The sequence below is a fragment of the Pelodiscus sinensis genome, chromosome 2, assembly GCF_052426305.1.
Source record: "Pelodiscus sinensis isolate ZL-2025 chromosome 2, ASM5242630v1, whole genome shotgun sequence".
In the NCBI taxonomy this organism is placed as follows: domain Eukaryota; kingdom Metazoa; phylum Chordata; order Testudines; family Trionychidae; genus Pelodiscus; species Pelodiscus sinensis.
The window spans coordinates 223,044,575-223,071,399 of NC_143053.1; the positions used below are offsets into that span (position 1 = coordinate 223,044,575).

Genomic DNA, 26,825 nt, shown 5'->3' on the forward strand with positions numbered 1-26,825 from the left:
AGCAAAGTTATTTCAAAATAACAGCCCTTATTTCTAAATAACTTGCATAGCATCATAGCATTTATTTTGAAATAAATTTGAAATAGTGGAGCGCTTATTTTGAATTTGGTAAACCTCATTCTACGAGGAATAACACCAAATTCAAAATAACTATTTCAAAATAAGTGCTGTGTAGACACTTATTTTGAAATAGGGGGCCTCTAGCCTTTCGAGGGTTCCCTGGTGGCTACTCTGGCCTCATCCAGGAACACTCTGTCCCCCTCTCCCCGGAGCCTTTAAAGGGGTAGACTCTGGCCACAGTGCCTGTGCCAGCTCCAAGCCTGCCAGCCTAGAGCCAGCAGTCACTGCCCCTGATCTAGTGGCCACAAAACATGAGCCAGCAAGCCATTGGCAGCCAGCCCTCCACTGCTCCCCAGGAGCAGTCTGCCAGCTCCCAGGAGCCTGCCAGGGCCCAGAGAACGTGGGTGCCTTCCTGGTCTAGGGTGGAGATCATGGATTTTATTCAGGTTTGGGGGGATGCCCCCAATTTCCATGATTTCCTCACTAGACAGAGGAACGCGGCCGTCTATGGCAGGATAGCTGCCAGCCTGGCCACCAAAGGACACATGCGAACCCAGGACCAAGTTTGCATGACAATCAGGTTGGTCCAGCAAGACCTCCAACCCTGAGCCCTGAGCTTCTCCTCCCCTTTCTTCCCCTTGCTTCCCCCTTCCAGCTCCCTCATCCCATGTTTCCCCCTACCCTCTCCCACCCTCTCTCTTCCCCTCTCCCACCTCCTTTCCCCCGTCTCACCAGAGTTTCATTCCCTCCCCCCCAGTGTTGTTAAATGAAGAGAGTTTGTGTTCTTGAAAATATGTGTATTTTATTTGACATTAGGAAGGGGGGTTAGGGAGGGGTAAGTGGAAGGACATGAGGGAGGAATGAAGCACAAGCCCTCAGTGGGGCACACCAGGGAGGCTCTTAGTGCTCCTCAGGGTGGAAGCTCTCCCGCAGAGCCTCCTGGATACTGACAGGCCCCCATGGACCTCCTGGATGGCAGCCTGCAGAAAGTGAAGCCAGGCTCACAGCAACCCGTCCAAGAGAAGCATCAGAGTGCCCAGGGGCAGCTCTGGCTCAGTGTTGCAGAGTGCTGTGGTGTCCTGAGTGAGGGCAACTAGAGCACTCAGAGACAAAATGCTTTGCTGTCCCTCATTGAGGTAGACAAGCAAGCAGGGAAACCTGACAACTGGCTGTCCGGGGAGGGGGAGGGGAGGGGAGGGGAATCCCTTTAAGCACAGACCTCAGATAGCCTCAGGCAGCAGCCCCACACAGTAAGTCCTGACCTGGTGCCCTGCCAGAACTTCTTCTGGCCAGCTTTAAATGCGATTCGGAGTCCATTCAGTGTGGACGTGCTATTTTGAAATAGCAAAATGCTATTTTGCAATGCATTTTGTGTGTAGACGTGTAATTTCAAAATAAGCTATTTAGAAATAAGATATTTTAAAATAACACTGTAGTGTAGACATACCCTCAGAGTATATGCATGTGTGTGAATTCACTGGCTTTATGTGCTCCAGGAAGGGGTGGGGATAAGAGTGGAAGAACTGTGGCCAAGGGCAGCCAGCCCTTAGCACTACCCAGAACATTGGCACCTCCTCCCCACCAGCCCATTGTGCAGTTCAGAGTATGTGGCCCACATGGTGCAGCCAGCGTCCCGGCTCCATTGTCTCGCTGGGCTTTGGGATAACTGCTCCCTTTGTCCTCCCCCTCCACACACACATTGGCAGACCCGCTTTACATATAATAACAGCAAGCAAATGGTCTGATAGCGCCTTATAGACTAGCAAAACAGATGACCGGAAGTGGACTGTGCCCACGAAAGCCCATGATACCATCAACATGTTTTGTTGTCTATAAAGTGCTACCAGACCATTTGCTTGCTGCTGCTTTTTTTTTTCTGTAACAGACTAACTCGGCTACCCCCTGAAGCTCCTTTACATATAATGTTAAACTTATCTTGCATATATAGCAAGCATGGTGTATCAACTGATATGCTGGAGCAGTAACAAAGCACATCAAATGTGCTCAAACTGAACCTATTTCTTGTTGCATCTAAATTTAGAGGCACATTGTAGGTGAGAAGTCATCCTCCTGAGATGACATCTCAGAAGAACAAAGAGTAAGAAGAGTTTTAATTACACCTGAAGGAAAGAGGTTTTACTGCAGAACATTTTAAATGGAGGGTCAGAAAAAAGACTAGCTGAAATGCATACTCCTTATGGTGCTGGTCTTTGTGAAATGGCCAGATGAGAGGGAGACTAGTTTGATTTCCTGAAATTTCCATTTCTCCAGAAATCCTTCCTGTCACTACCATATGTACCAGCCATTCTGCGCATGGAGCTACATTTGTGTTCACTGATATAAAACTAAGCTTTAGGGAAAACTGTATAAATTACCTTATTTCAGATATGTTCATTTAAAAATTTTTTGATCCAATATCTGCCTGTCTACTGAAAACAGACGAGGTTTTCCCTAAAATAGGGCACACAAACACACTACAAAATTATTAATAAATATATATATCTATGGAATGGCTTTGAGTGGCCTGAAAAAGTGCAGAGTCCACTTCTCTCTTCACACATACACCTCTCCTGCTTCTGTCCCCAACTGCTTTGCTCCTTCAATGTGCCACTCCTCCTTCCTCTACTGCACAAGGAACTACCTTCTGTTACTGCCTTTGAGTACTCAGCATTCCCCAGAAATCCTCTCCATAGGTCTCTACTTCCCACTGATTTCCACTTGTACATCAACCCCTCTTCCAGAATTTAAAAAGATCCAGGCATTAAAAAGTTTTATCCAACTTCCTAAAAAAAATATTTTCTATTGAGACCAAGACATTAGTAGAAAAATGTATTAGACCACATATCAGGGCCAGCCCAGAAGATTTTTGGTGGGGAGCTTAGGTGGGGAGCTGAAATGATGCCCCCATGCCACCTTTTCTCCTGCCTGCCTGTTATGTCTCTTGTGCCCTCCTTCCTCCAGCACAGAACTCCACCATCTCTGTGCATCTATAGCAGAGAGAATACATATGCACCAGCAGCAGACACAATTTTCCACGCTCTGGGTCCTAGTGGCACCCCCTCCACAGTGTGGCACTGAGGCGGCCACCTCAGTTCGCCTGATGTTAAGGCCACCCCTGCCACATATACTTAAATATAAAAAAAAAAATTCAAAACCAGTTAGTCATTGTCTTTTTTTTAGTAGACCTGGATAACCCAAAGTATTTATAAATTCTGATTTAAGCAGAGTTAGACCCCATAGTTTCTTGTATAAACACAATTTCCCACTGATGTCATCATTAAGCAAGGACTGCTGAAATGCCAAATTGCACCTCACTATTTTCAGCTTTGTACATATCAGCCATTCAGAAAACTTGTAGCGGTAATACAATTAAAGCCAACTTTGGTTGACTTGATATCAAAAGGGGTGAAGGATCTACATTTCAAATCCTCTGAAGTTTGTACTTTGCAGTAAAGTTATACACTCATGTTATATGCTCATGTTAGCTTTTCAATATTTAATAAAAAAGGCAAATTAGGTCATTAGTAAAGATAAGCATGTTTACAAGCAGACAGTTTAAGAGAGAACTCAGGATATTTGACTAAACTGTGGCTGATGCTTAATTACATAGCTCATAATAGCCACAGATTTGCAACTGTGTTGCATAAAAACATGTAAAGGATTGGTCAAGTGAATGTCTGTGTTTCAGAAGACCACCACCTCTAACCCAACCTCTACCACAGAATATTCTTAATAACTAGAGTTAGGTGGGAAATAGTTTTCTCCTCCTGCAAGAATTAAAATTTTGAAAAGTTTTCTTTTCCCAACAAAAAGTCTAAATCTTTAAAATTTTTGAGAACTCAAAAAAATCAGAGGAAAAAAAAACCAGATCAAAGCAATTGAAGCATTTTATTTTCTAGTTTTCATATTAAAATTTTTTATCACTACAGAAGGCAACATAGAGTATCAGCTAAATCCAGTAGTAGGCTGATTGCTTGTGAGGTGACCAAAGGCAGAAGACCTGTCAAGTAGTTCAACGAACATTAATCTCTAAAAGGAAATTATCTCAGAAATAATGACTTTTGAAGTAACCGAATGATTGCTTTCCCATTTAGATCAGCACGTTTGCAGTTTCGAGCTTGACATGTATGACTGGAATTCATATTCATTATTTGACAATGCTTCCTGGGTGCGCACAAAAGCAGGCAACAATCTTGCCTCAAAATCAGCTCCCCTAAAAGATCAAAGCAATGATACTGGAGGTAAGAATAAATACATGGTTATTAGCTGTCATTAGATTGTGGTAATTTATAGGAAAAGTCTGAGGGAAATATTGTGGAAATACAATTCGAAGTCATCACATGCTTTATTTTTATACTACTTTTCTGAATATTCAATATGAATAACAAGATCTATGTGCATGCTATGAGAACATGAAGAGCTTTCAGCTAAATTTTCAAACAAGCTGATCTTTGATAAATCAAACCTTACTGTAATATTTTTTGCCCTATCTATGGGAGAGGATTACATCATTATTCTATAGCATATCTCATTGGTTTGTTCATTTTTGCCACAGCCATATTATTTCTAAGGTACTGCTTTGTCTTAGCCTCCCATGCATTATGCCTTTCATTGGGCAAGGAAGGACAAAACAAATCCACACACTTAAGCGTGAATTATAAATCTGAGCCTCTCTCTAGGTGGCAGTAGTTCTCTGGAGGCATGTGAAGAGGAACACTCACTGCCAGTGTCACCTAATAGCCAGGCCAGTGGGCAAGTTGTCTCCCTCCTGGGCATTGCCCTTTCTCTCTATAGCTCTGCCTTATGGTGCTCTGTCCAGTTAGCAGCTCAGCCCTCCATCCAGATCACTTGTTCAAGTCCACCCCTTTTGGGGTAACAGAGTCCAATAATGTGGAAATCTTCAGAAGTCAGCAAGGGCTTTAGGGTTCCTTAGGGTCAGGATCAGCTTAGTTTTCAGCTTTGTCCCAAATCACTTTGTAACAATGAATAAGATGTTGATAGTACAGTGTTTTCCCCATAAGCAAGCATGATTGCTATATGCACTTATTAATAGAATGTACTTCTGAACATTAAAATGTGTGATAGTATAGAGGGAATGCTTCCTAGAAAACCAAGATGATTTCCCCATTCTTTTCAATTATTCTGGGGCCTTTAACTTCTGCTGGGACAGTTAACAAAGAAGGAACTTCAATTGAACACCTCTCATGAAGGATATTGCCTCAGTCAGTGACACTAACGTCAGTAATGGCTATGAGCCTTCTTGTGTTCCAATATGGGCAATCATTGTTCTCTAGGTATTAGACACAATAACTTCCCTTTTTATCAGCTATTGAGTACATGACTGGGTCAAATTTAACTCCTTAATTAGTCTTTATTAGATATGAATATGTTCTGAAAAGCCTATCATTCAACTACGTGGGTTATATAATTGGTAAATAGACATAGATAATTGAATAGGCTGAATATATTCTCCATAAACAATGAGTTTGGGCTGCTCTAAGCATTTCATATTATAAATGTGAAACAACACATAGAAAGATGAGAGAAAAGGCACAGCAACACACAGAAATTAATTCTCCGTAAATGTTGGAAGGCATCCAAGAATTCTGAACTAGTTCAGTTCCTCTCTGCTTGATACTCACTTTGTCAGCATTTCTTTTCTTGGTAGTTATTCAAGCTATAAAGGAAAAGCAAAGGTAATCTTAATGACTAAAATGCTAAAAACTAGAGCTATGGTGTAATGAAATTGCAAAAATGCATTGTATGAAAATTCAAGCTTCCAAATGGAGTTTGACTGAGCTTTAGCTTGTGATTTTGATAAAACGTCCACTATCCTAAATAGGAAGGGGGTAGGAAACAAAATTGTAGAGCTGAGGTCTAGATAATTATATTTATAAAGGAAGAATTGCTTATAGGATTTGAGTAATCCTAGTTTCCTGGTATTGTTAAATTTAATAAAGTATTTTCTGACTTTGGCTGACTTTTTAAAAAATATGTTTGGCTCTGTTGCTTCTTTCCCCCACTTGTTACTTTTTCTCTTAGTTTCTCTAAAGTTAGAGGTTCTTTCAGAGCTTTTTCCTTCCTCTGACCAATAGTTTCTATATTTACTGTATTTTTTATCCATTAGCAGATTTTTTTCCTTTCTTTTGTCTCTAGATCTACACCATACTGCATGTGACTCCCATAGTTAGTTTCTCTTTTTCTCTCTCTTTCTCCTCCTTTCCATACATTTCTTTAATCAGAAATCAAGCCAATTATATGACTTTTAAAATATATATATAAATAACTGATTTCTACACCTTGGTTTAAAACACACACAAAACCTTACAAAAAACAACTGATGAAAATCCCATCAGATGTATATCGTGAAAATGGCCTACATTATAAAAATGTATGTTATCTCCCCTTGATTTTTTTTCTTTGCTCTCTTCCCATAGCTCAAATAATTTTTCAGCAGACAGAATTTTCTTACTACCTGCTACTTCCTCATAATCTTGTAGGTGAAGACCTATTTAAATATAGTTGGAAAGGGTGTTTATTTGAACTCCTTTCAATGTCTAGTCTGTCTTTTTTTGCTATGAATGTGCTGACCTTTTACTGTAACAAATTTCTGTAAAAATCTGTCTAGTCCTATCCAGAAAGTGTTCCCATCAATACTTGTTTATCATGTATTCCATGCAACTAAATCAAGACTCTGAAAGAAGAACCAAACCCTTCACTGTGTTGTACTGAAAAGTAGGGAGAAAAGAACCTGGGCAGATGTTTTCCTCAAAGGCACTGTGCAGCAGTAAGACTGGGGTCCTTAAGAGACTGCTTAGAGGAGAATCCAGATTTTTGTTCCTCTTTGCATACCACAGCCCTGGGATGATGTAATCTCTTGGTGCTAACAGTGCTCGAACTCTAGGCAGGGGTCTCAAACTCCTGGCTCACAGGCTAATCCCAGCTAGAGTGATTGTGCAATCTGGCCCAGGACTATCAGCAGGCAGGGAGGGAGACTGTCCCACATCACCCTGCCTTCTCCTCCCCATGTCAAACAAGTATTGATGGAAACAGCTCCATCCCCCGAGCATGCGGCTTTGGGTATCGCAGGGTGCTGCGCCCCGTGGTGGCAGGATCCTTGGAGCAAGTGCACCTGCCCAGTATGCTCTGTTTCCCCTGGGATTTTGAAACTTCTGTCCTAGAAGAGAAGCTGAAATTTACATCAAGCCCTTCCCTATCACCTCTCTTGAAATGATCTGTAAACTAACTGGGAATGCACTTTCCTTTAGGCTTTTACCGAGATGCTTAGTGTGGCAGGCTCAGGTTCAAAGCCCTGTTTCACATCAGGCAGAGGAGGGAACTGAACCTGGGTTTCCACATGTGAGGTAAATGCTCTAACACAGGGTAAACAGTTATTAGGGAGTCACCCACCAATCTCTGTTTGTTGTTTAATCTAGCCTTTCATTTGCTATGATTTTTATGTTAAAAAGTTCCTGACAACAAAACAAAATGGTTCATTTCAGGTCCTATAAAATATTTTGCAGCAGGTTTAAAACAAGCAAAACACAAAGTCATCCTGTGGAACTCTTTGCCAGAGGATGTCATGAAGTCCAAGACTATAACAGGGTTTAAAAAAAACTAGAGAAAGTCATGGAGGTTAGGTCCATCAATGGCTATTAGCTAGGGTGGGGAGGAATGGTGTCTCTAGCCTCTGTTTGCCAGAGGCTGGGAATGGACGACGGGATGGATCACTTGATGATTACCTGCTCTGTTCATTCCCTTTCAGGCACCTGGCATTGGCCACTGTTGGAAGACAGGATACTAGGCTAGATGGACCTCTGGTCTGACCCAGTATGGGCGTTTTTATGTTCTTATGCAACCTTTGCCGTTTTCAGTTTGAGTAATCTTTTACACAATTTTCAAATTGGGATTGTTGGATAATTTTTTTTCATTTTTTTTAAAAGGACCACCAAAAGGAAAACTGAGTTATTTGCCAAGCTCCAGATTTGATGTTGCCACCTGTATGATTCAATTGAACAATGGGTGCAAGAAATTCTACTGTTACTTTATGGCTAGTCTCATAATGCAATAGTCCGAAAAATATAGATGTTTTTGTAATCTGTGCAGACTGGCACACTGTGGGGCTTTTTGTAATATTACCATTTTTCTGAAGGATGGGTAGGTTTTGTGACCTGAAGAAGTATGACAAGTATTGTATTGCAAAATGGAACGCTAAATAATGACTTCTCAAGGTCCCTTCCAGTCCTAGTATTCTATGTTTCTGTGATTCTAAGTGCAAAAGAAAAGCTATGATTGGGAGCATATGACCTTTTTACAAAATATAATGTACTGTAAACATTTTTTATGAAATGCCATTTCCCCCTTTTATGTTTGAAGTGTTCCAGGAGTATGGTCTAAATATGAGAACACACATTTATAGAAGTTGGAAGGGGGTACATTAGATGTAATAACGAAGTATCTTAACTGGGAGCTTCCAGAAAATAGCAAAGTATCATATAACTCAAGAGGGGAAAAAAGCCATGCTGTAGTTGATAAAGAACAGGTGTCTTGTCTTTTTATTTCTGATAGATTAAAAAGAGGACTATTGAGGACATAGGGATTCTTTTAGGCCTCTGTAGAAGCACTTTTATGAGGGGCAGTAGGTCACAAAAAGCCCAAATTGGTTTCCTGCTTCAGATGGAAAGACAGTGGGCTGCTGACACTTAGGTGCACGCATCCTGGCTCAGAGCTACAGACCCTTTTTAAGCTCCAAAGAGCTCTTACACCTCTTGGTGTTTTCTGCAGGAGGGCAGAACTTTCCCCCCTTATTTAATTCTTTAGAGACTATAGCAGTATCAAGTTTACTGTAAAATATATATTTATTAGATATATGCTGGGAAGGAAGAAAGGCAAACTTCAGATAAAAGTAGCAATGATTAAGTATGGAATGATTGAAAATGTGAAACAGCTGAACAGCACATGGTCCATATTGTGGCTTGAGACTGCCATGGTCTGAAGTAACTGTTTTTAGGATAGCCTTAGGCTGATACCAGTATCTGAGTTCACGGGGGCAGTTCAAGTCATGTCATTTTGACAATTTTAGAAAAAGACAACTTGGTGGTGTTGAAACCATCAGTTGCCTTTGTGATGACTGAAATCCAGTATTCCTTGTTTTTAAGGACTGAGGGAAAGAGGTGTCTTGTGAAATAACACAATTTTTTTTCTTTTCTTTTTTTTTTTCAGGCTATTATGTGTGTATGGGAGTTAATGACAACACATTATTCCAAAGTGCTTATCTTAACAGCTCCATGTATCACTGCTTTGGCAAGAATTGCCATTTTCAATTTTATTACTCCATGGTAGATAGCAGTGTTCTCAAAGTGGTACTGTATACTAATAAGGTAAGGAGAAACTTTCATTCCTGATCAGACTATAAAGAAATGAGTGTCTTTCTCTTGCCAATCAAAGGGCATTATTTCACTAGGAGGATGGTGAAGTACTGGAATGGGTTACCCAGGGAGGTAGTGGAATCTCCATCCCTAGAGGTTTTTAAGTCTCAGATTGACAAAGCCCGGGCCGGGTTTATTTAGTTGGGGTTGGTCCTGCTTTGGGCAGGGGGCTGGACTTGATGACCCCCTGAGGTCTTTTCCAACCCTATGATTCTAACAGACTGGGGACAGCAGTAAATCACCATTAAACTTCATGGAGCTGCACTGACTTAAACCAGTGTGGGGCCTGGCCACATGACTTTTAACCTCTAGGATGAACTTTGACTCTTAGCCAGAGTTAAGTCTTTCTTGGATTCCCAGTCAGGGAGCAGATGACTACAACACCTGTGGTACACTTTAAAATGATCCAGTGTGTGCTTTCCTTCGTGCTGGGTCCCTCCAGCATTGGTAGCTGGAGGCTCAGGCTGTGTCTGTCTCCAGTGCAGAGGCAGTAGAGAGCAAAGACCATTGCATCATATTTCCACATGTAGTTGGGAGCAATTCCTGCACCAACTGGTCACATTTTTTACTTTATTCTATGGTATGGTTGCCTTTTCCTTGTGATAAGAACTCACAACAGATAGTGCTGGATGATAAATTTAATGTCAACCTAAAGTATAAACACCAGCTCGGACTCCCAAACTATTCTATTTGACCCCACTTCATCTGTAATGTTCTGCTGTTGAGATGAAACTGAGAATCCCTAATAAATCTCCCCCTTGTATTCTTGTCCAAGGACTAGATGTTACTGTACAATTACTCACTACAGGCATGAACACTGCAGCTGGTCTTGGTAACTAATGATGGGACTAAGGAAATTAAATTTACATCTCACACAGCCCGTATCAATAAAGGAGGAGGAAAGCTTGGTCAAGTTTCATATGTAACAATTTCCCACTGGTGTGGTCTTGTGATCTGTGGGGCTGTTTTCATGCAGAGTGCAGCTGTGCCACTCTAGTGCTTTATTGGAGAGGCTTCTATGCCAATGTGAGAGCTTCTCCCCTCAGCATATTGAATCCACCACCACAAAAGGTGGTAGCTATTTTGATGGGAATGGCTTTCTGAGGGACATGGTGCTGACTACTCAAAGTGAGGCAGTGTGATTGGTATAACGGCCGCTCAGGCTGTGGATTTTTCTCATCCTTTAGCAATGCAGCTTTATTAATATCTGTCTATAAGGGAGACCTTATGTATAATGATGAGTGGCAGGAACTCTTGAATGCTATTCCTAGCTCCCTCACAAACTCATTAAGTAGCCATGGGCAAGGCATTAGACTTATCCCTATTTTACAGATACTAATATTTATCTATCACATGGTGTTCTACATGGGAACTGAGGTGTAGGAGCATTCTAGACAAGAATTTAGGAAGATCCCTACTTGCTAACATTAGACACAGCCTGTGTGTTCCAATTTATTTTAATTTCAACAGTGTTCTATCTGCCTGCCATCCACAGAAATGAATCTGTTGACTTCAGCAGACCTTCATGTGTACTTAAAATTATGCAGAAGCTTAAATATTTTGCTTTAAGAGCTTGGTTATTTTTTTTTGTCCCTGCTTGTGGGGGAGAATAGGGTAAAAAGGACAAAAATGTCAGACTCCAGAGTGTGAAACTTAATCTAATTAATTGATAATAGACTCAGTGATATGCACATGCAAAGATACTTTATTGGCTGTCCCTATATCAACTTGACTTGACTGCCACAATTTATCTTTCCCTTTTGATATTCTAATTATTGCATTTTTTCTTAGTCAAAATGTACTTACTTTGTTAGGTTAGTTGGAACTGCTCAATCACACTGAAAGATTCTGAATAAAAGCTCCTTCAATACTGCAACATGCAAGCTTACTGCCTAATATTTAAGGCAGGGGAAGCAATCTATACCCCGTGCTTATTCAGACACTAATACTATTTCTACAGCGAGGGGGAGGGGGTAACCTCAGGCCCGGGGGCCAAATGCTGCCCCCCCCTTACTTGCCTGGGTCCAGTCCCTGAGGGTCAGGGCCCTCCCTCTCCTCCACACTGTTGGGCTGGAGCACACAAAATCTCAATTGTTTGCAGCCCCCAACTGATTTTTCTGTGGGTCAGTAGGCCCTGGCCCAAAAAATGTTCCCCTCCCCCAGTCTACACTATGGCCTTAGACTGGCACAGCTGTCCTGATGCAGCTGCACTGCTGTAATATCTCCTGTGCAGCTGCTTTGTGCTGTCCCACCAGTCTAATAAGCCACCCCCAGTGAACAGCAGCAGTTATGTCGGCATGAGAGTGTCTCTCACGGACAGAGCGCTGTTTACACTGGCACTTCATTTGGTGAAACTGATGTCAGTTGAAATTTGTTTGTTTTTTCATACCACTGATCAACAAAAGTTTTGCTGACAAAAGTGCTGGAGTACAAAGAAAAATGAGCCACAGAAATTTCATGGAATTCGAATGGTTCCATGTGCAAAAGCCATCAAAGCTGTTGAACCACAGGGCAGTGTTCAAAGGGAAGTGAATTAGATGATCTCTAGCCAAATTACATTTTTTCTCTCCAGAATTGGGGGCAGAGAGTTATCTAAGGCTGGATGACTGGAAAAGAGGGAAAATGATGTTGCAAAAGCTCTTAGCTTGCCAAAAGAAAATAGCAATTTCAGCCCTGTATCATTTTTAATACAGACCATATTTAGACCTCAGATTGATCCTATCTGATGACTTGTAGGTGTCTTAGGAGGCTGGTTTCAGTCCAATTCTTAGAGGACAAGTGTATGCATCTTAAACACTACCATAATCCTCACTGGCCATCTCAGCAGAGGCCAAGGACTGAATGCACACTGAGACTTACTCTTATCCTACAGGTCCAGAAACCTATTCTCAGGGTGAAATACAGAAACTTATCTTGCTGTCAGTCAGATATTTAGAAGGTCAGAGAAAATCTAGTTTAACCTCCCTCCAATGTGCACAGCACCAAACTCAATGCATCCAGAGACAACACAGCGATAGTACTTGCACCTTATAGATTGTATTCCACCTTAAAGCACTTCAGAATCATTAAGGCTACATCTAGACTGCAAGCTTCTTTTAGAAGACGCTTCTCCGGAAGAGATCTTCTGGAAAAACTTTTTTTTTGAAAGAGAGTCTCTACACAGTAAAAGCACAACGAAAAAGCGATCTGCTTTTTTGAAAGATAGTGTCCAATCAATCTGGACACTATCTCACATTTCAGTTGTGATTACTGTGGATGGAGTGGTCACCAGGGGACCTGTACTTTTTCCTAGAGTCCTCTTCTTTCAAGAAAACCACTCTCTTCTGCGTCTTCTTTCTGAAAAAGCTTTTTTGGAAAAAGGCTTCTTCCTTGTATAAAGAGATTTACTACTGTAGGAAACACCCCTCCATTCTTTTGACTTTCTGTCTAAAGAACGCAATAGCAGTGTGGACATAAGTGTAGTTTTTCCAGAAAAACCCTGCAGTGTAGACATACCCTAATGTATCGTTGATTACATAAAATAGGTGAGCACCATTACCCTACTTTACAGATTCAGAAACTGAGGGTGTGTCTAGACTATAGGGTTTTGTCGACAAAAGTGGACTTTTGTTGACAAAACTAAACCTGCGTCTACACTACTGCTGAGTTCTGTAGACATAACGTCGACAGAACTCAGCAGTTTTGTCGACGCTGGTAAACCTCATTTTACGAGGAATAACGCCTTTTGTCGACAGAGTTCTGTCGACAGAAGGCGTTATTTCATCTAAGCTGTCCTTTGCGTCTACACTGCCATGTTGACAAAGCAGCTTGCTTTGTCGACAGAACTGGATGTAGTCTAGATGCTCTTTGTCGACAGAAGCTTTGTTGACAGTATCTGTCGACAAAATTTCTGTCGACAAAAGCCTATAGTCTAGACGTACCCTGAGGGATGTAGAGACAAAAGTCTCACTCCTACAAAGATTTACAAATAGGCTTATCTTGAGACATGGTGTCACATTGCTCTCAGTTGGACTAGTTGCTCTGCTGAAAGTTAAGTACTCACCTGGATTTTTGCAGAATTGGAGACGGACTTATTTAAGATCACGTAGAAAGTTTGTAGCAGAGTCAGAAAGTCCTGCCTCCAAATCATGTGCTTTCACTACAGAAGTTGTGTCTTCCAGAAGTAAAACTAGGACAAAGGGATTGAAGCCTTTTCCTTCTTGAAAATTAAAGGAACAGAGCAGTAATTGATGGTGCAGTGCGCAGTTGTGATAGGCTGAACACCAAAAGAGTGCTTTTTCTTGCAAGTTAATATTGTTTTCCCAGTAATCAGTCTGAGTGACTGAGCCCCCAGCTCAACAAAAGCAGTACTTTAAAAAGGCTTTTCATAAATATTTTAAAGGATTCATAGCTTTTTCCTACCGCAGAGAAGAGCCCTAGTGAAGAAGCAATAAAAACAGGCTAAATGCACATTTTATTTTAGGAAAGGTTTGTTTTATTACATGGTCTACAAAACAAGTGGAGAAAAGGTTGTAAAAGATAACTTAATTGTTAACCTTTCATTAGGTTTGTATGTGAAGGCCTGGCACAAATGCCATGAAGTATCTTTAAATATTCAATAACATTTACAAAAAACTCCCCTGCAGGCATAGTGAAAAGTGATCCTTTGTCAGCGTGGGGAGTCAAGAAGTATTTGTTCCACATTACTCACTGAAATGAAAGAAGCAGTGGGAAATAAGTGCAGTCACCCCAGCAGTGTTTGTGAAGGCACCAATGGAGAAATGTCAAAAAAGAATTAATATTTTATTTTTCTGGGGTGCAGAAGGCGATACTTAAGGGGAAAATAGTTCTGTGCCAACTGTAAGGATAGCCCAAATACACTGTTAGGAAAAAGAAAGCATCCCACAAGTCTTGTTCATGTCCATCTCAAAATATTACCATTGGAAGAAAGAAAAATGGACATTCACAGTCAGGTCCCAATGTGCCTACCTATTTAGTATTTACATGTTAACAATCTGTGCTTTAAGCAACAGTAATTTTGCTCTCCATCCAGCCCTGAATCACTACAATAAATCCCATAGCTCTGTAGAACTATCTACAGGGGAGATTGGGGAAATGAACAAAAGAAAAGGAATGTGTTAGAAAGGAAGAAGGAGGAATCAGTCGTGGAACGAGGTGTACAGATAGTTCGGAATGGCTTGCTAGTCCGAACTATCTAGCCCGTGCCGTGTGTAGCCGCGCGGCACGGGGTTCGAACAAGCCGGCATTTAAAAATGGCGCCGGCCGGCTTATTCAAATCCCGGGCTTCATTTGCACGTTCGGTATGCATACATTACCCCGCTAGTTCGCACTAGCGGGGTAGTGTAGACATACCCTCACTGAAGTGTAGGAGCATAAGCTTTCGTGGGCAAAGACCCACTTCGTCAGATGCATGTGACGAAGTGGGTCTTTGCCCACGAAAGCTTATGCTCCTACACTTCAGTTAGTCTATAAGGTGCCACAGGACTCCTCGTCACTTTTGAAATACCATGTTATTTTGAAATTTGGTGCTGTGTAGATGTGCCAAATTTCAAAATAGATTTGAAATAAGATACACAAATTGCATAACCAATTTGCATATCTTATTTTGATTTTAGGGTGCTGTATAGACACACCCTTTGTCATACAAGCATTTCCCTATGGGATCAGACCTTGTTATCCATTTAATTTAAAAAAATCCATTTTGTGTTTGGTGACAGGGAGAATAGAAGTTCCCAGATGACATTTCTTTACCATTCGTTATTTTATATCCTTTTATCATGCCTCAATTTACTCATTCTCTGTGAGGTAAACAATCCCCAATCTTTTCAGTCTCTCAAGTGAATTTTGACATGCTGGAATTATTCTTGCCATCTTTCTCTAAGCCCCCTCTGACTCCTCCATACCCTCCTTGAGATGGGGTGGCCAGTTCTGCACACCATATTCCAGGTGTAGCTACAGGATTGATATATATCATGGAATTATAATATTTTCCTTCAATGTTCTCCATCCTGTGTCTTCTTATCTTTCCTTGAACCTTTTTATGAAATTTGTCAAAGTTCAGATTATTTATTTAAACTGACCTTGGGGACTAGTTCTGGTTGTAACCAGAAGCAGAATAATTATGAAATTTTTCATAAAGATTATTCAATGAAAGGACTTTAGATTGTTCAGCTTATGTAATCTTCAGTGTAATTGTCCCTCATGTTATCCTTTGTGGAACTAAGGTCAAAGACAGAGGAAATGGGAAGCAGGGCTCATGCGCATTGCTGGTGCTTGGGAGGGAATTTGTCATGACCATGAGGGATGGGCAGCAGCCTGGGGACTAAGGGGTTAACTGTACCTAGCCAGGTAGCAGTCAGCCAGTAGAAATGCAGATAGGGATTTCAAAAGGAGGAAATTTTGGTTTTTTCCTCCTTTGTCCCTGGGCAGTTGACTCTCCAGATACTGAGAGGGACAGACAAAATGTCTCTCTCCAAGAAAAGACTCTTCACTATCTGTAAGTAGGGTAAAGCTTAGATAAATCTGTTAGGTTTTGTTGTTTTATGGTTTGGGAATGGGAATCTGATTTCTGTGCATTTAGAAATGGGGTTTCCTCTCTTTGGTAACTAAGTTTTGTTCCCCAATGGGAAAATTCCCCATGAGTTTATTAACTGGTGACTCTTATCATCTAGCCAATCCAACTATGCTTGTAACAGGAGTATTGTAGTAATAATAAAAGTTCTTTCTTTTTTATTAGCCTGGTATTGGTTAATGTTTGTGTCCTGGTTTTACTTTAGGGCTGAGATTTCCCCAGTGATCTCTTCCCTGGTTTTCTTACCATTACTGGGGTGGTGGCAGCAGATTTTTATCCCCAAAATCTAGCTTTTTAGGATTTTGGGGGGAAGTTTTATACCAAAGCCTGGAAAAATAAGGTTTTGGGGTACTTTTGCGAGCCTCCACTTCTGCATTCATCATGCAGAATCAGCCTTGGCAGACTTTCTCAGCACCGCTGCCCAAACTCCATTTTTTCTATGGAAAGGAAATGACTTCAATTGATCAGGCACTTTTGAGACGCTCTAGATTCAGTTATAAGTATTAAGGCTAAATCTACTGGTGGTGCATTTTATTTTGCATAATAATAATAATAATAATAATTAATAAACCAATATCCCCAGATGCATAAGGGCCCTGTTATCCTCTCATTAATATCTGTGGGAGATTTGCCTTTGATTTAAATGAGTCCACAATACTTATTAGAAACGTTTCACTACATTCAAGCTAAGTTCAGCAGAAATGGAAGTAATTTGCGTCGCAATTAATTTTACTGCTACCAAGTTATCTGCTGATTAATTAAGCAATTAAATTGTTTAATCACTGTAAATGTCTCTTACTCCCATCTCTCCCCTGGAGTCCATGCTGGATGAGTAATGTAAAGATTACAAATAAATGCTTGTAGTCATGTTTCCTCATGGAAAGTGACAGGACAGACAGGAAGTTCTGTTGGTAGTTTGAAAGATCAAGGGCAAAAAAAATCAGGTAATAAATAGGGAGATAAACTTTTTCTTTGTAAATTCATATTCTACATCTGACAGGAGGAACAAGTGCTGTGGAAATCCAATACATCGACTAACAATGAATGGATCAAAGCAGATGTGCAGGTACCAGCAAGTCTGAAAAAATTAAAGGTATGAATAAAAAAGGCAAGCACTTGTGTTTTGAAAGCACATGGGTTTTTAAATTGTTTTAAAGATGCATTTTCCAGTATTTAGTTCTTAAAGTCTCCAGTAAATTATTAGATTTCTCTTCTAATTTCATTTTAGTAGTATTGTATTTGTGCTGGTGTTTTATATGTAAGGTGCATGCAAACCACACCATTATTTAAAGCTTCTGAGGAAAGACGGACTTGATTTGGATCATTACGTTTACTGATAGGTATCTAAAAAATCAGTTTCTTAATCTTTAGGTGTACAGGTTAGACCTTCCTGGTCTAGCACCCATGGGATCTGAACGGTCCTGAATGAGGGCCTTTGCCGGATCAGGGAAGGTCATTTCTGTGCCTCTGTACTGCTGGATGGTAGCAGGGCTCTCAGACTCCTGGTTGTGCTGCTGAGTCACTCTGTTGCTTGCTCTTGACTTCATCACTGGGCAATTCTGCTGTCTCCTATTCTTTCTGGGCACTTTTGCTGCTGGGTAGTAGTTTTGCTGCCAGGCGGCAGCCCGCAACTGGGCCCCAACCATGCTACAGGGCTCCCAACCACCAGCCCTCACAGGACTCACTGGTCCTGAACATCCATGGTCCTTCTGGACTAGGAATGTTGCTGATTAAGAGAGGTTCAGCCTGTACTAGAATGAATTAATTTCAGTGAATGAGCAAACCACAACAAATGCTTTAGATTGCATGTACAACCTTAATTCACCTTATTTACGCATGTGCATTAACATAGGCACAGACTCCATGGGTGTGCCAGCCCTGCAGCACCCATGAAAAAATTAGGTGGTCCTTAGCACCCACTGGTAGCCAAGTTCACTCCAGTGCCTCAGCCCACTGGTAGCCCCACTGATACATTCCTCCTCCCATCCCTTTCTGGGAAGGAAGGAAAGGATTGTCGATGGTGCATGCTGGCAGAAGGGATCAGGAAGAGGTGAGGTGGGAGTGGAGTAAGGGCAGAAGGAAGCGGGGCATTGGATGGAGGGGTGGAATGGGGTTAGGGGTAGAAAGAGGTGAGGCAGGGGTGGGAGCTGGGGAGAAGAGGTGGACTGTGGATGGGAACTGAGGCAGAGCAGCAGTTGACTTCCTTTCTATGTGGGGGATACTCAACACCCTACTGCATTATAAAACAGTCTTTAATTTCATGGTAATTTACAATTTTTTCAGCCTAGTCCTGTACTTGAGGAGTAACTGATGAAAGCCTTGGATTCCTATCTTCTGTGTTGATCTGGCACTAGGAGAGGAGCAGGAGAGACATTTCACAGCTCTTTGCTAGCCATGACTCTGGAATGCTCAATCCAGTCCCAGATCCTGTAGGGGAGTGTGTTCACCTGCAGCCTCTTCTTTCCCTGTCCTCCCCAGCCTGTCTGTATCCCATTCTGTTCTTATCTCCCACCCCAAACTCCTGGCATGGGAAATTTCAGTCCAAACAGTTTGGCAAAGTGATAAGCAGTCTCATAAAGGATAAAGTGACCTGTCCCATCGATAATAAATCTTTTCACATTTTGTGAAAAAAAATCCCTGTTTTCTTCTGCCCCTGCATATATTTGCACAGATATTTTAAAGAATAACAATTCTCACAGCTTGTGTTTGAAGGAGCTATTCAGAGCAGGACAGGGCTTATCTGCCTGGATAACCTCCAGTTCTCAGGCTGGGCAGCATCAGAATCACCAAGGCTCTGCTCCCCAGAGGAGTTCTCCTGTGCCAATGGCCAGTGTGTTGCCAGTGGATCAGGCTGTGATTACCAGCTGGACTGTTCAGATGGAAGTGACGAAGATCCAACAGCTTGTTGTAAGTGAATTAAACTGTTTTATAAAACGATGATGCTAAAATGCTCTGTGGTATAAAAGGATAATGTTTGTATCCTAACCAGAAAAGAACTAGATAGAAAATGGGTTATAATAGTGCCTTGTTTATATAGCAGCTTTCATGTAGAAAGTCTGGGGCTTAGTGTGATTTACAACCTCATGTAAAAATTTTTATAACTGATCACACCATCTTTCTTTCCACTCCTTTCTACTCCTGTCTATATAGGCCTCAGCAGCAAGACTCAGATCCTTATAATAAATCCTAAGTAGTTTGGAGGTGATTTGTATGACGCTTGTGTTTCAGACTTATCCCTAATTATATATTTTTTTAAAATCTGGGTTCAGATTTTGCTATTTGAATTTTTCTCTAATTTAATCAGTCTGTGACTGAATGAGAGTGTGTGCGTATAATGTGGCACTATAATATTTTCAGGACCCTTTCCTTGGAAACTGCCATTAATAATTGTTTCAATTTAGTAGCTGTATCTTAGCCATGACATTTTAAATTGAAGCTTACTTTGCTTAGCACTGGAAAGTAATTATATTTAATAGATGATACTCATATTTATGAGCCTGCCATGGTTTAAAGCTGCATATAGAAGTAATTTTAATGGACACTCTGGCTTCTAAATGAAGATTATATGGCAAACTTCTGTGGTTATTGGCTATGTTTCCGAATTTCCAAATACTTGAATTTAAAAAAATGCAGATGCCAGATAAGATAAATAAAGTTTCTGTGAACCTACAAGTGTAGCCACCTAAATTAGGTTGGATTGAGACTGTGTTCAATAACATTTGCAGTGAAAAGTCTTTGAAAACAATTAAAAATTGTTGATTTTTCCCTTCTTACCTGCTTTGTAATCTGAATGGTTATCTTATTTTGATCATTTAAACAACCATGTAAATAAGGAAAATCATGTTGTTTTAGCTCCAATTTAGAACCCAAGCTAATGCTTATATCTTTTGCCACTTCTCTATTTCAATCTTTACTGGCTCACTTGTATGTTGTTTCTGGCTTGATCCTGCTCCACTCAGTTCAGTGGAATTTATTTCCATGCCTTCATTAAGAGTGGGAAAGGGCCCAATGCAATGTGTTCTATACATTTTGTATTCCTCCAGCCTTTAAGAATCCATTTTTAATTAGATAGAAACTTAGTGATAGCAAGTTGTTAGCTCATGTAACGTAACTATACACGAGAATGGTGGTCTGATTATTTCTTGGAATCCACTACAAATGATTTTGAGGCAAAAAATGTTCATGAACATGAGGACTAGTTTTTAAGAGTATGTATTATATAAATGAAAAAAGAAAGGTAAGGCCACAATGACATATAGTTAATGGTTTTCCTGTCGTATTTCATAAGCACCATTCACAGCTCCTTCTGATTCTTTTCTGCCTTTTTTTCTCTCTCACACACAGCAAACAGGCAAGTTAGATGCATTATTTACTCTGGTAAAGAACCTGTATTTTTTTAACAAAAGAAAACTGACTCAAATATCATTTTTCCTGGTTAAGAAGTAGAACTAATGTACTTACTCAGAATGCAACAGTTTTTTATCCATGAACTCACTATGGGGGAATTCTCTCTTTTCACACTGATGTGGCAAGCCTGAAATACAGCAAGGCTATGTCTAGACTGCAAGCCTCTTTCGAAAGAGCAAGCCGCTTTTTCGAAAGAAAGCACCCAGTGAGTCTGAATGCTCTCTTTCGAAGAAGCCCTATTTACATTCAAGAACGCCTTCTTTCGAAAGAAGCACTTTCGAAAGAAGGCGTTCTTCCTCGTGAAATGAGGTTTACCGCCGTCGAAAGAAAAGCCGCGTTCTTTCGATTTAATTTCGAAAGAACGCGGCTGCAGTCTAGACGCAGGTGAAGTTTTTTCGGAAAAAAGCTACTTTTCCCGAAAAAATCCCTGAGTCTGGACACAGCCCAAGAGAGGCTACAGAAAGGCCAGCAGGATGCCTCAATATATCTTGCAGACCATGGAGATGTGTTCTGCAGCAGTATTTGGGGGAAGGTGGGAGAAAGGGCACTGCAGAAGGGCTGACACAAGGCTAGCTGCATTCAAAACTTGCTTTGGTTCATTGGCAGGAGCTCTGCCCAAGCACCTAAAACACTTTAAAAAACAATGGTCCTGTAGCACCTTAGACTAACTAAAATATGTTGACATCTGAAGAAGTGGGTTGTGCCCATGAAAGCTCATGATATTATCTATATAGTTATGGTTAGTCTCCATGGTGCTACAGGACCATTGTTGTTACCAAAGCATCTGTTTCCTACATCTGGAGAGGAGTCCTCCTTTGTCCTATGTAGATTGCGTACAAAAAAGCCTCAGGCATCACAATGATTTCACCACATTGTTGTACTGACATGATTCTAGCTATATTTAAGGAGGGGAAAACCACCACACTGAGTTCAGTTTGAGATACATGGATTATGTGCTCCCTATTGATGGGTCACATCAAAAGTGTATCATCTTGTGAGACTGCTCTCCTAAAATTTGAGCCAGTAGCATATGACTCCTACAGCAGGTACATGCTGCTCCTAAGTGAGACAATGCTGTGTGGGACGGAAGGAGAAAGGGAACAAATCTTCACAAATAATGATGTTTAAGATTAGATCATGTGAAGTATCTTTATGAGGCTGGATATCTCATGAATCTAACTTCAGTGAACATAAGGATTCCACTAATTCCATTGTTAGAACTATTTCATTGGTCGTTCTCTTCTTGGAAATCCGTCCTTCAGTTTCCATGCTCTTTAACAACAACAAACAATGACTAAAAAAAAAGTCTAATGCATAAAAGGTCTATCCCTCTGTCCCCAAATATGCACATTTTAAATGTAAACTAACTCTTTATGCTTTTCCCTCCTTTGATTGGAGAGGTGTTAATTTGCCACTTTACCATGCGTCCCTTCAAATATTTAACTACTGATGCTAAACAATTTGTTTTACCTTGTACTTAGCTGTGATGCTCTGAGTACCTTTCCCAGACCTGAAGAAGAGCCCTTTGTAAGCTAAACATCTTATCTCCAGGCTTGTCTACACAGTTTTAGACAAAATACTACTACTAGTGACAGAAGAGCTTGTCTTTTTGGCATGGTTAATCTACCTGGGTATGTCTACACTACCACCCTAGTTCGAGCTAGGGTGGTTAATGTAGTCAATCGAAGTTGCAAATGAAGCCCGGGATTTAAATATCCCGGGCTTCATTTGCATCTTGCCGGGCGCCGCCATTTTTAAATCCCCAGTAGTTCGGACTCCATGCCCGCGGCTACACGCGGCACGGAGTAGGTAGTTCGAATTAGGCTTTCTAATTCGAACTACCGTTACACCTCGTTCCACGGCTCTCCTATTCATATAGCTCCTAACCTCCAGACGAGATTGGTATAACTATGTGAATTTTTCACAGCTCCTCTGAGTAATGTAGTTATCCCAATGTAAATTTGTAGTTAACCTGGCTTCTTTTGCCAAGAGAAATTGATCCTCAAAAATGTATCACCTCTCTCACCTGGTCTCTCCATTTTCCAAGTAGTTATAAAAATGACCTCCTCTGTGTTTTGAATTAATTATATTTTTACATGAAGCAAATTGAAAGAGCCAGACGAATACCTAGAAACCATCTACTTCAAGACAGACCCAAGAAAACCAACAATAGAACACCACTTGTCATCACCTACAGCCTCCAACTTAAACCTGTCCAACACATTATCAATAAACTACAGCCTATACTGGAACAGGATACTAAACTCCAGAGGCTCTGGAAGACAGACCCATAGTCTCCTATAGACAACCACCTAACCTCAAGATGATTCTTACCAACAACCACAGGACATACCACACTAATACCAACCCTGGTACCTTCCCTTGCAACAAACCCCGTTGCCAGCTTTGTCCACATATTCACTCTGTTGATACCATTATTGGACCTAACTAAGTGAGTTATAAGATCTAGAATACATATTCCTGCACATCCAGAAATATAATTTATGCTATCATGTGCCGAAAGTGTCCGTCTGTTTTGTACATTGGACAAACGTCTCAGACACTTTGCCAAAGGATCAATGTCCACAAAACAGATATTAGACAGGATCAGAAAGAAAAAACAGTTTGCCATTTCAACCAGAAAGGACACTGTCTCAATGACTTAATTACTTGCATCCTGCTTCAGAAGCCTTTTAAATCTGCACTTGAAAGAGAATCCTCTGAACTGTCATTCATGCTAAAATTCGACACTCTGTGTGTGGGTCTCAACAAAGACTCTGGCTATCTTACCCATTACAAAGATAGCTTCCCCAATTATCACCTCTAATACCATTAGCTCACAGATATTTACCTTTCCCCACCTCTAATACAATTAGCTCACAGACATTTACCTCTTTTCCCCCCCCCCGCCCGCATTCCCCTTCTGTTCTGAATTTTGATTTGTCCTTTTCATGTGTGTTCATTTTTTAAATTGTATCCTTTGGTATATATGGTTGTGACTATTTTCTTCCACTATTTGATCTGAGGAAGAGGGTCTGGCCCACGAAAGCTCATCATCTAATAAACCATCTTGTTAGTCTTTAAAGTGCTACATAGTCCTGTATTTTGTTTCAGCTACACCAGACTAACACAGCTACATTTATATCATTATTTTGAAAGGGATTTTTTGTTAGTACCGTGTAGCCCATACACTATGAAATTGTCCACAGTGCATGGCGTGATGGTCACTAAATTATCATGCAGACCATGTTCCCACACTAAATTTCTGTAATGTGCTTTGAGCTGTTGCCATAAGCAGTTGGTCCCAGTGCACTATGGAACTCTAAGTGTGTGCTAGTAGTGGCCACATGACCAATTATTGTGTGGCAAACTAATGTGCTATAGATTTAAACCCCAGCTTGCTGTGCCCTAGCTGACTGTGTAGACAAGTCCTCAGTTTCTCATGCACAAGACAGGTTGTAGAAGAGGCAGAAGAAATAGATATTTAAGTGAAGCAAATCTAAATGCATTCATTTTTTTTCAAACTGCCTACATCAAATGATGGCCTAAGTAAGCATAATGCCTAGGGGTCTAGGTATTTAATTAGTACTCAGCAAAATAGCTTAAACTGGATTACCATTTGCATATTTTACTTGTGTATTAACAATTGAAGTCTAATTAGCAAGAGACCTTGTCAAATGCCTAAGTGTTTCTTAATTAGATAAATTTAATACTGTAGTATAAATACATGTTTAATATACTATAGCAAATGGGGACCAGTGTGTTATACCAAAATTAAATGTGCATTGTAGATCTAATTCAGTGGTGCTGATTTTAGTGTTGTGTTTTGTGTTAGTTTAAGACTTATTAGTAATTGGAAGGGCCTTTTTCTGTGTGGTGTGAGGAATTTTAGTGCTGAGCTATTTGAGCAGAGCTGTATTCTGTGAAAGGCAAAACACAAAAAAATGTAATCTGGAATGATAGTTTCATGATGTAACATGCTTTTGGATCTTTCTCACAACTATATAGAATCCCTAAAGAACTTTCTACAACTGTGATAAATGTTCTAAAGGGTTTAGAAAGGTGTAATATATTTCCAGGTTATTGGTCTGCACTTGAGAAGAATATGTTGATAATTTATTATGCTAATAAATTATTTAATTTGGCTATGATTCTGGAGATACTGCCTTCTTTGAGTTAAGTAGAAAATAGAGGGAGTGCAATGTTTTTATATAACCAATGTTGGTATGATCTGCAGCCATTCAAATAACTTGATTGTAGTTTAATTACCTTGTATGTTTTTGGTAAAAAAAAAATCCAACGTTTTTAAGTGAAAGAAGCCTAAATCCTATTTTTAAAATGACTTAAGCACTTCGGCCTTTAATCCCCATTGACTTTCAATTACTCTAAATCATTTAGGCCCTTGTAATTTTTACCATACATTCTTAAAGAGCTTTCTCCTGTAAAAAGTTTTCCTAATTTCAAGAAATATTTGTAACTATTTGCCAAACCATTTGACGGAACGCCATTAAGATTTCATCATTAAAATCAAGAACTTCTTAATTAATACTAGTTTTTCTTAAAATTACGTGTATCTTAACTGAGGCTGGACAAACCTGGTTAGTATGCTACATACCCTTCTAGAACATTGGTTATCACCTTTTGCCAGGAAAGTGATTCAGACTGCATACGAAACAAAGCAGACTAGTTTACACATGAGGTGAATGATGGGCATTTCCAATATAAAACTGTTATATATGACTTTCCTTATTCTCCTGCTCATGATAGCAAATTCCACTTCATGTGACTTTGAGTCTGATTTTTGTGGATGGAAGCCATTAAACACAGAAGATGTTAAATGGAGTATAGTAAAAGGAAAGACTTCCAATGACACAGCACTTCCTAACAAAGATCATACAACGCATAGTGAACATGGTAAGTCTCTCTCACATAGTTTCCCTTCTAAAAGTGAATTTTAATGCTCATGAAGGATGCCTGACTGACAACACTGGAATCTAAAAACATTGTAGTATATGTAATATGGATAGTATCAATACAAGTTTATTCCCTCTGTCCACCTAATGTTGCTCAATTATGCAGTTTCTGAAAAGTTCCCAGAGAAATCACTGGATTATAGTTTCTATGCCAATACCATGATTACTTTATTGGAGATAGGCAATGGGATGCTAATTAATGCTGGTAGTAATGTTGGTTTTGATATCTTGAGCTCCTGCACACTGACAAGCAGAGTTTCTTTCACATACACAGTAAACAACATTATGTCCAGTATTTAGAGAGCCTATTCTTTTAGTTATTGCTTAAGAAAATTTTCCACTGAAGCCAGGTCTGAATCCCAAGAAAATAATTTAAACAGTGTTATTTTTCTACACTGATGACTTTTGCTTGGGACAGGCAGACTGTGTGCAGAATAGTTGCTTTACCTGAGTCAGTAGCTATCTCATTGCTTTTGTGCAGTGAGGTCAGCAGAGGAATTTAAATAAAGAGGGCCCATTTGTGTTCTTTTGCAAAAGGACAATGCATTTGCAAAGCAATGTACAATTCTGAAAATGTCTTCATAGAATCATAGGACTGGAAGGGACCTCGTCTTACATGATAACGTACACTATCAAGCTTTCTATGATTGTAGCATTATCAAAATGTAGAATTTATCATGCACCATCCAGAGGAGATTAGACTAATCTAAAGCTTGACCACCTTTAAGGCATGCTCCAAGCCCAATTTCAGATAAAGCTTTTCCAGTACTATTGAAATGAGTTTTTTTTAAAGCAGACACATATTACTTGCAAAAACATTAAACTAATGTTAATGTTGCAAAAGTCAACTAATTAGGAAATGACAATGTAGGTTGCTTGTGCCACCTTAATAGGGTTCCCTTATGTGTATGCATTGTGATGCTGTCTTTAATTATGTGATCCACACTGTCTTTCCATAGGATCCATGCCTCTAAGTGCACAGGATGGATAATGCTTACATAATGAGCAGCTCTTCAAAATTTCATTTTTATTCCAAACATTCAATATGTAGCCCAACCCACTTCTGTATTTTCTGCAATCCATTCTAACTCTGAAGAATTTAGAGGCAGAACATAGAACTTGTAGTTCAAGGAAAAGATGCTAAGGAGGTTTAAGCCACCTTTATGCACTTCTAATTCTGGGGAGGCGGGGGGGACGGACTGGTGGAATCCCAGGTATAACTTAGGGCTTGTCTACTTGGCCACTTTACTACACTGCAACTTTCTTGCTCAGGGGTGTGAACCCCCCGCCCCTCAGTACTGTAAAGCGCCAGTGTAAACAGACTCAAAGTGCTAGGAACAGTGCTTTCAGTGTTGTTAGCTACTCCCCTTATGGAAATGGTTTACT

General features: G+C 40.3%; 1 protein-coding gene across 1 annotated transcript in view; it reads left to right on the top strand.

The window, feature by feature from the left end:
- The window catches only part of MALRD1 (MAM and LDL receptor class A domain containing 1), a 438,222-nt gene that overhangs the window by 26,610 nt on the left and 384,787 nt on the right, over nt 1-26,825 (top strand). Inside the window, exons 6-10 of the mRNA XM_089776725.1 lie at nt 4,155-4,301; nt 9,283-9,440; nt 17,060-17,152; nt 18,759-18,966; nt 25,234-25,380. Of these exons, the coding sequence (XP_089632851.1) occupies nt 4,155-4,301; nt 9,283-9,440; nt 17,060-17,152; nt 18,759-18,966; nt 25,234-25,380 (753 nt within the window). The remainder of the gene's footprint in view (nt 1-4,154; nt 4,302-9,282; nt 9,441-17,059; nt 17,153-18,758; nt 18,967-25,233; nt 25,381-26,825) is intronic.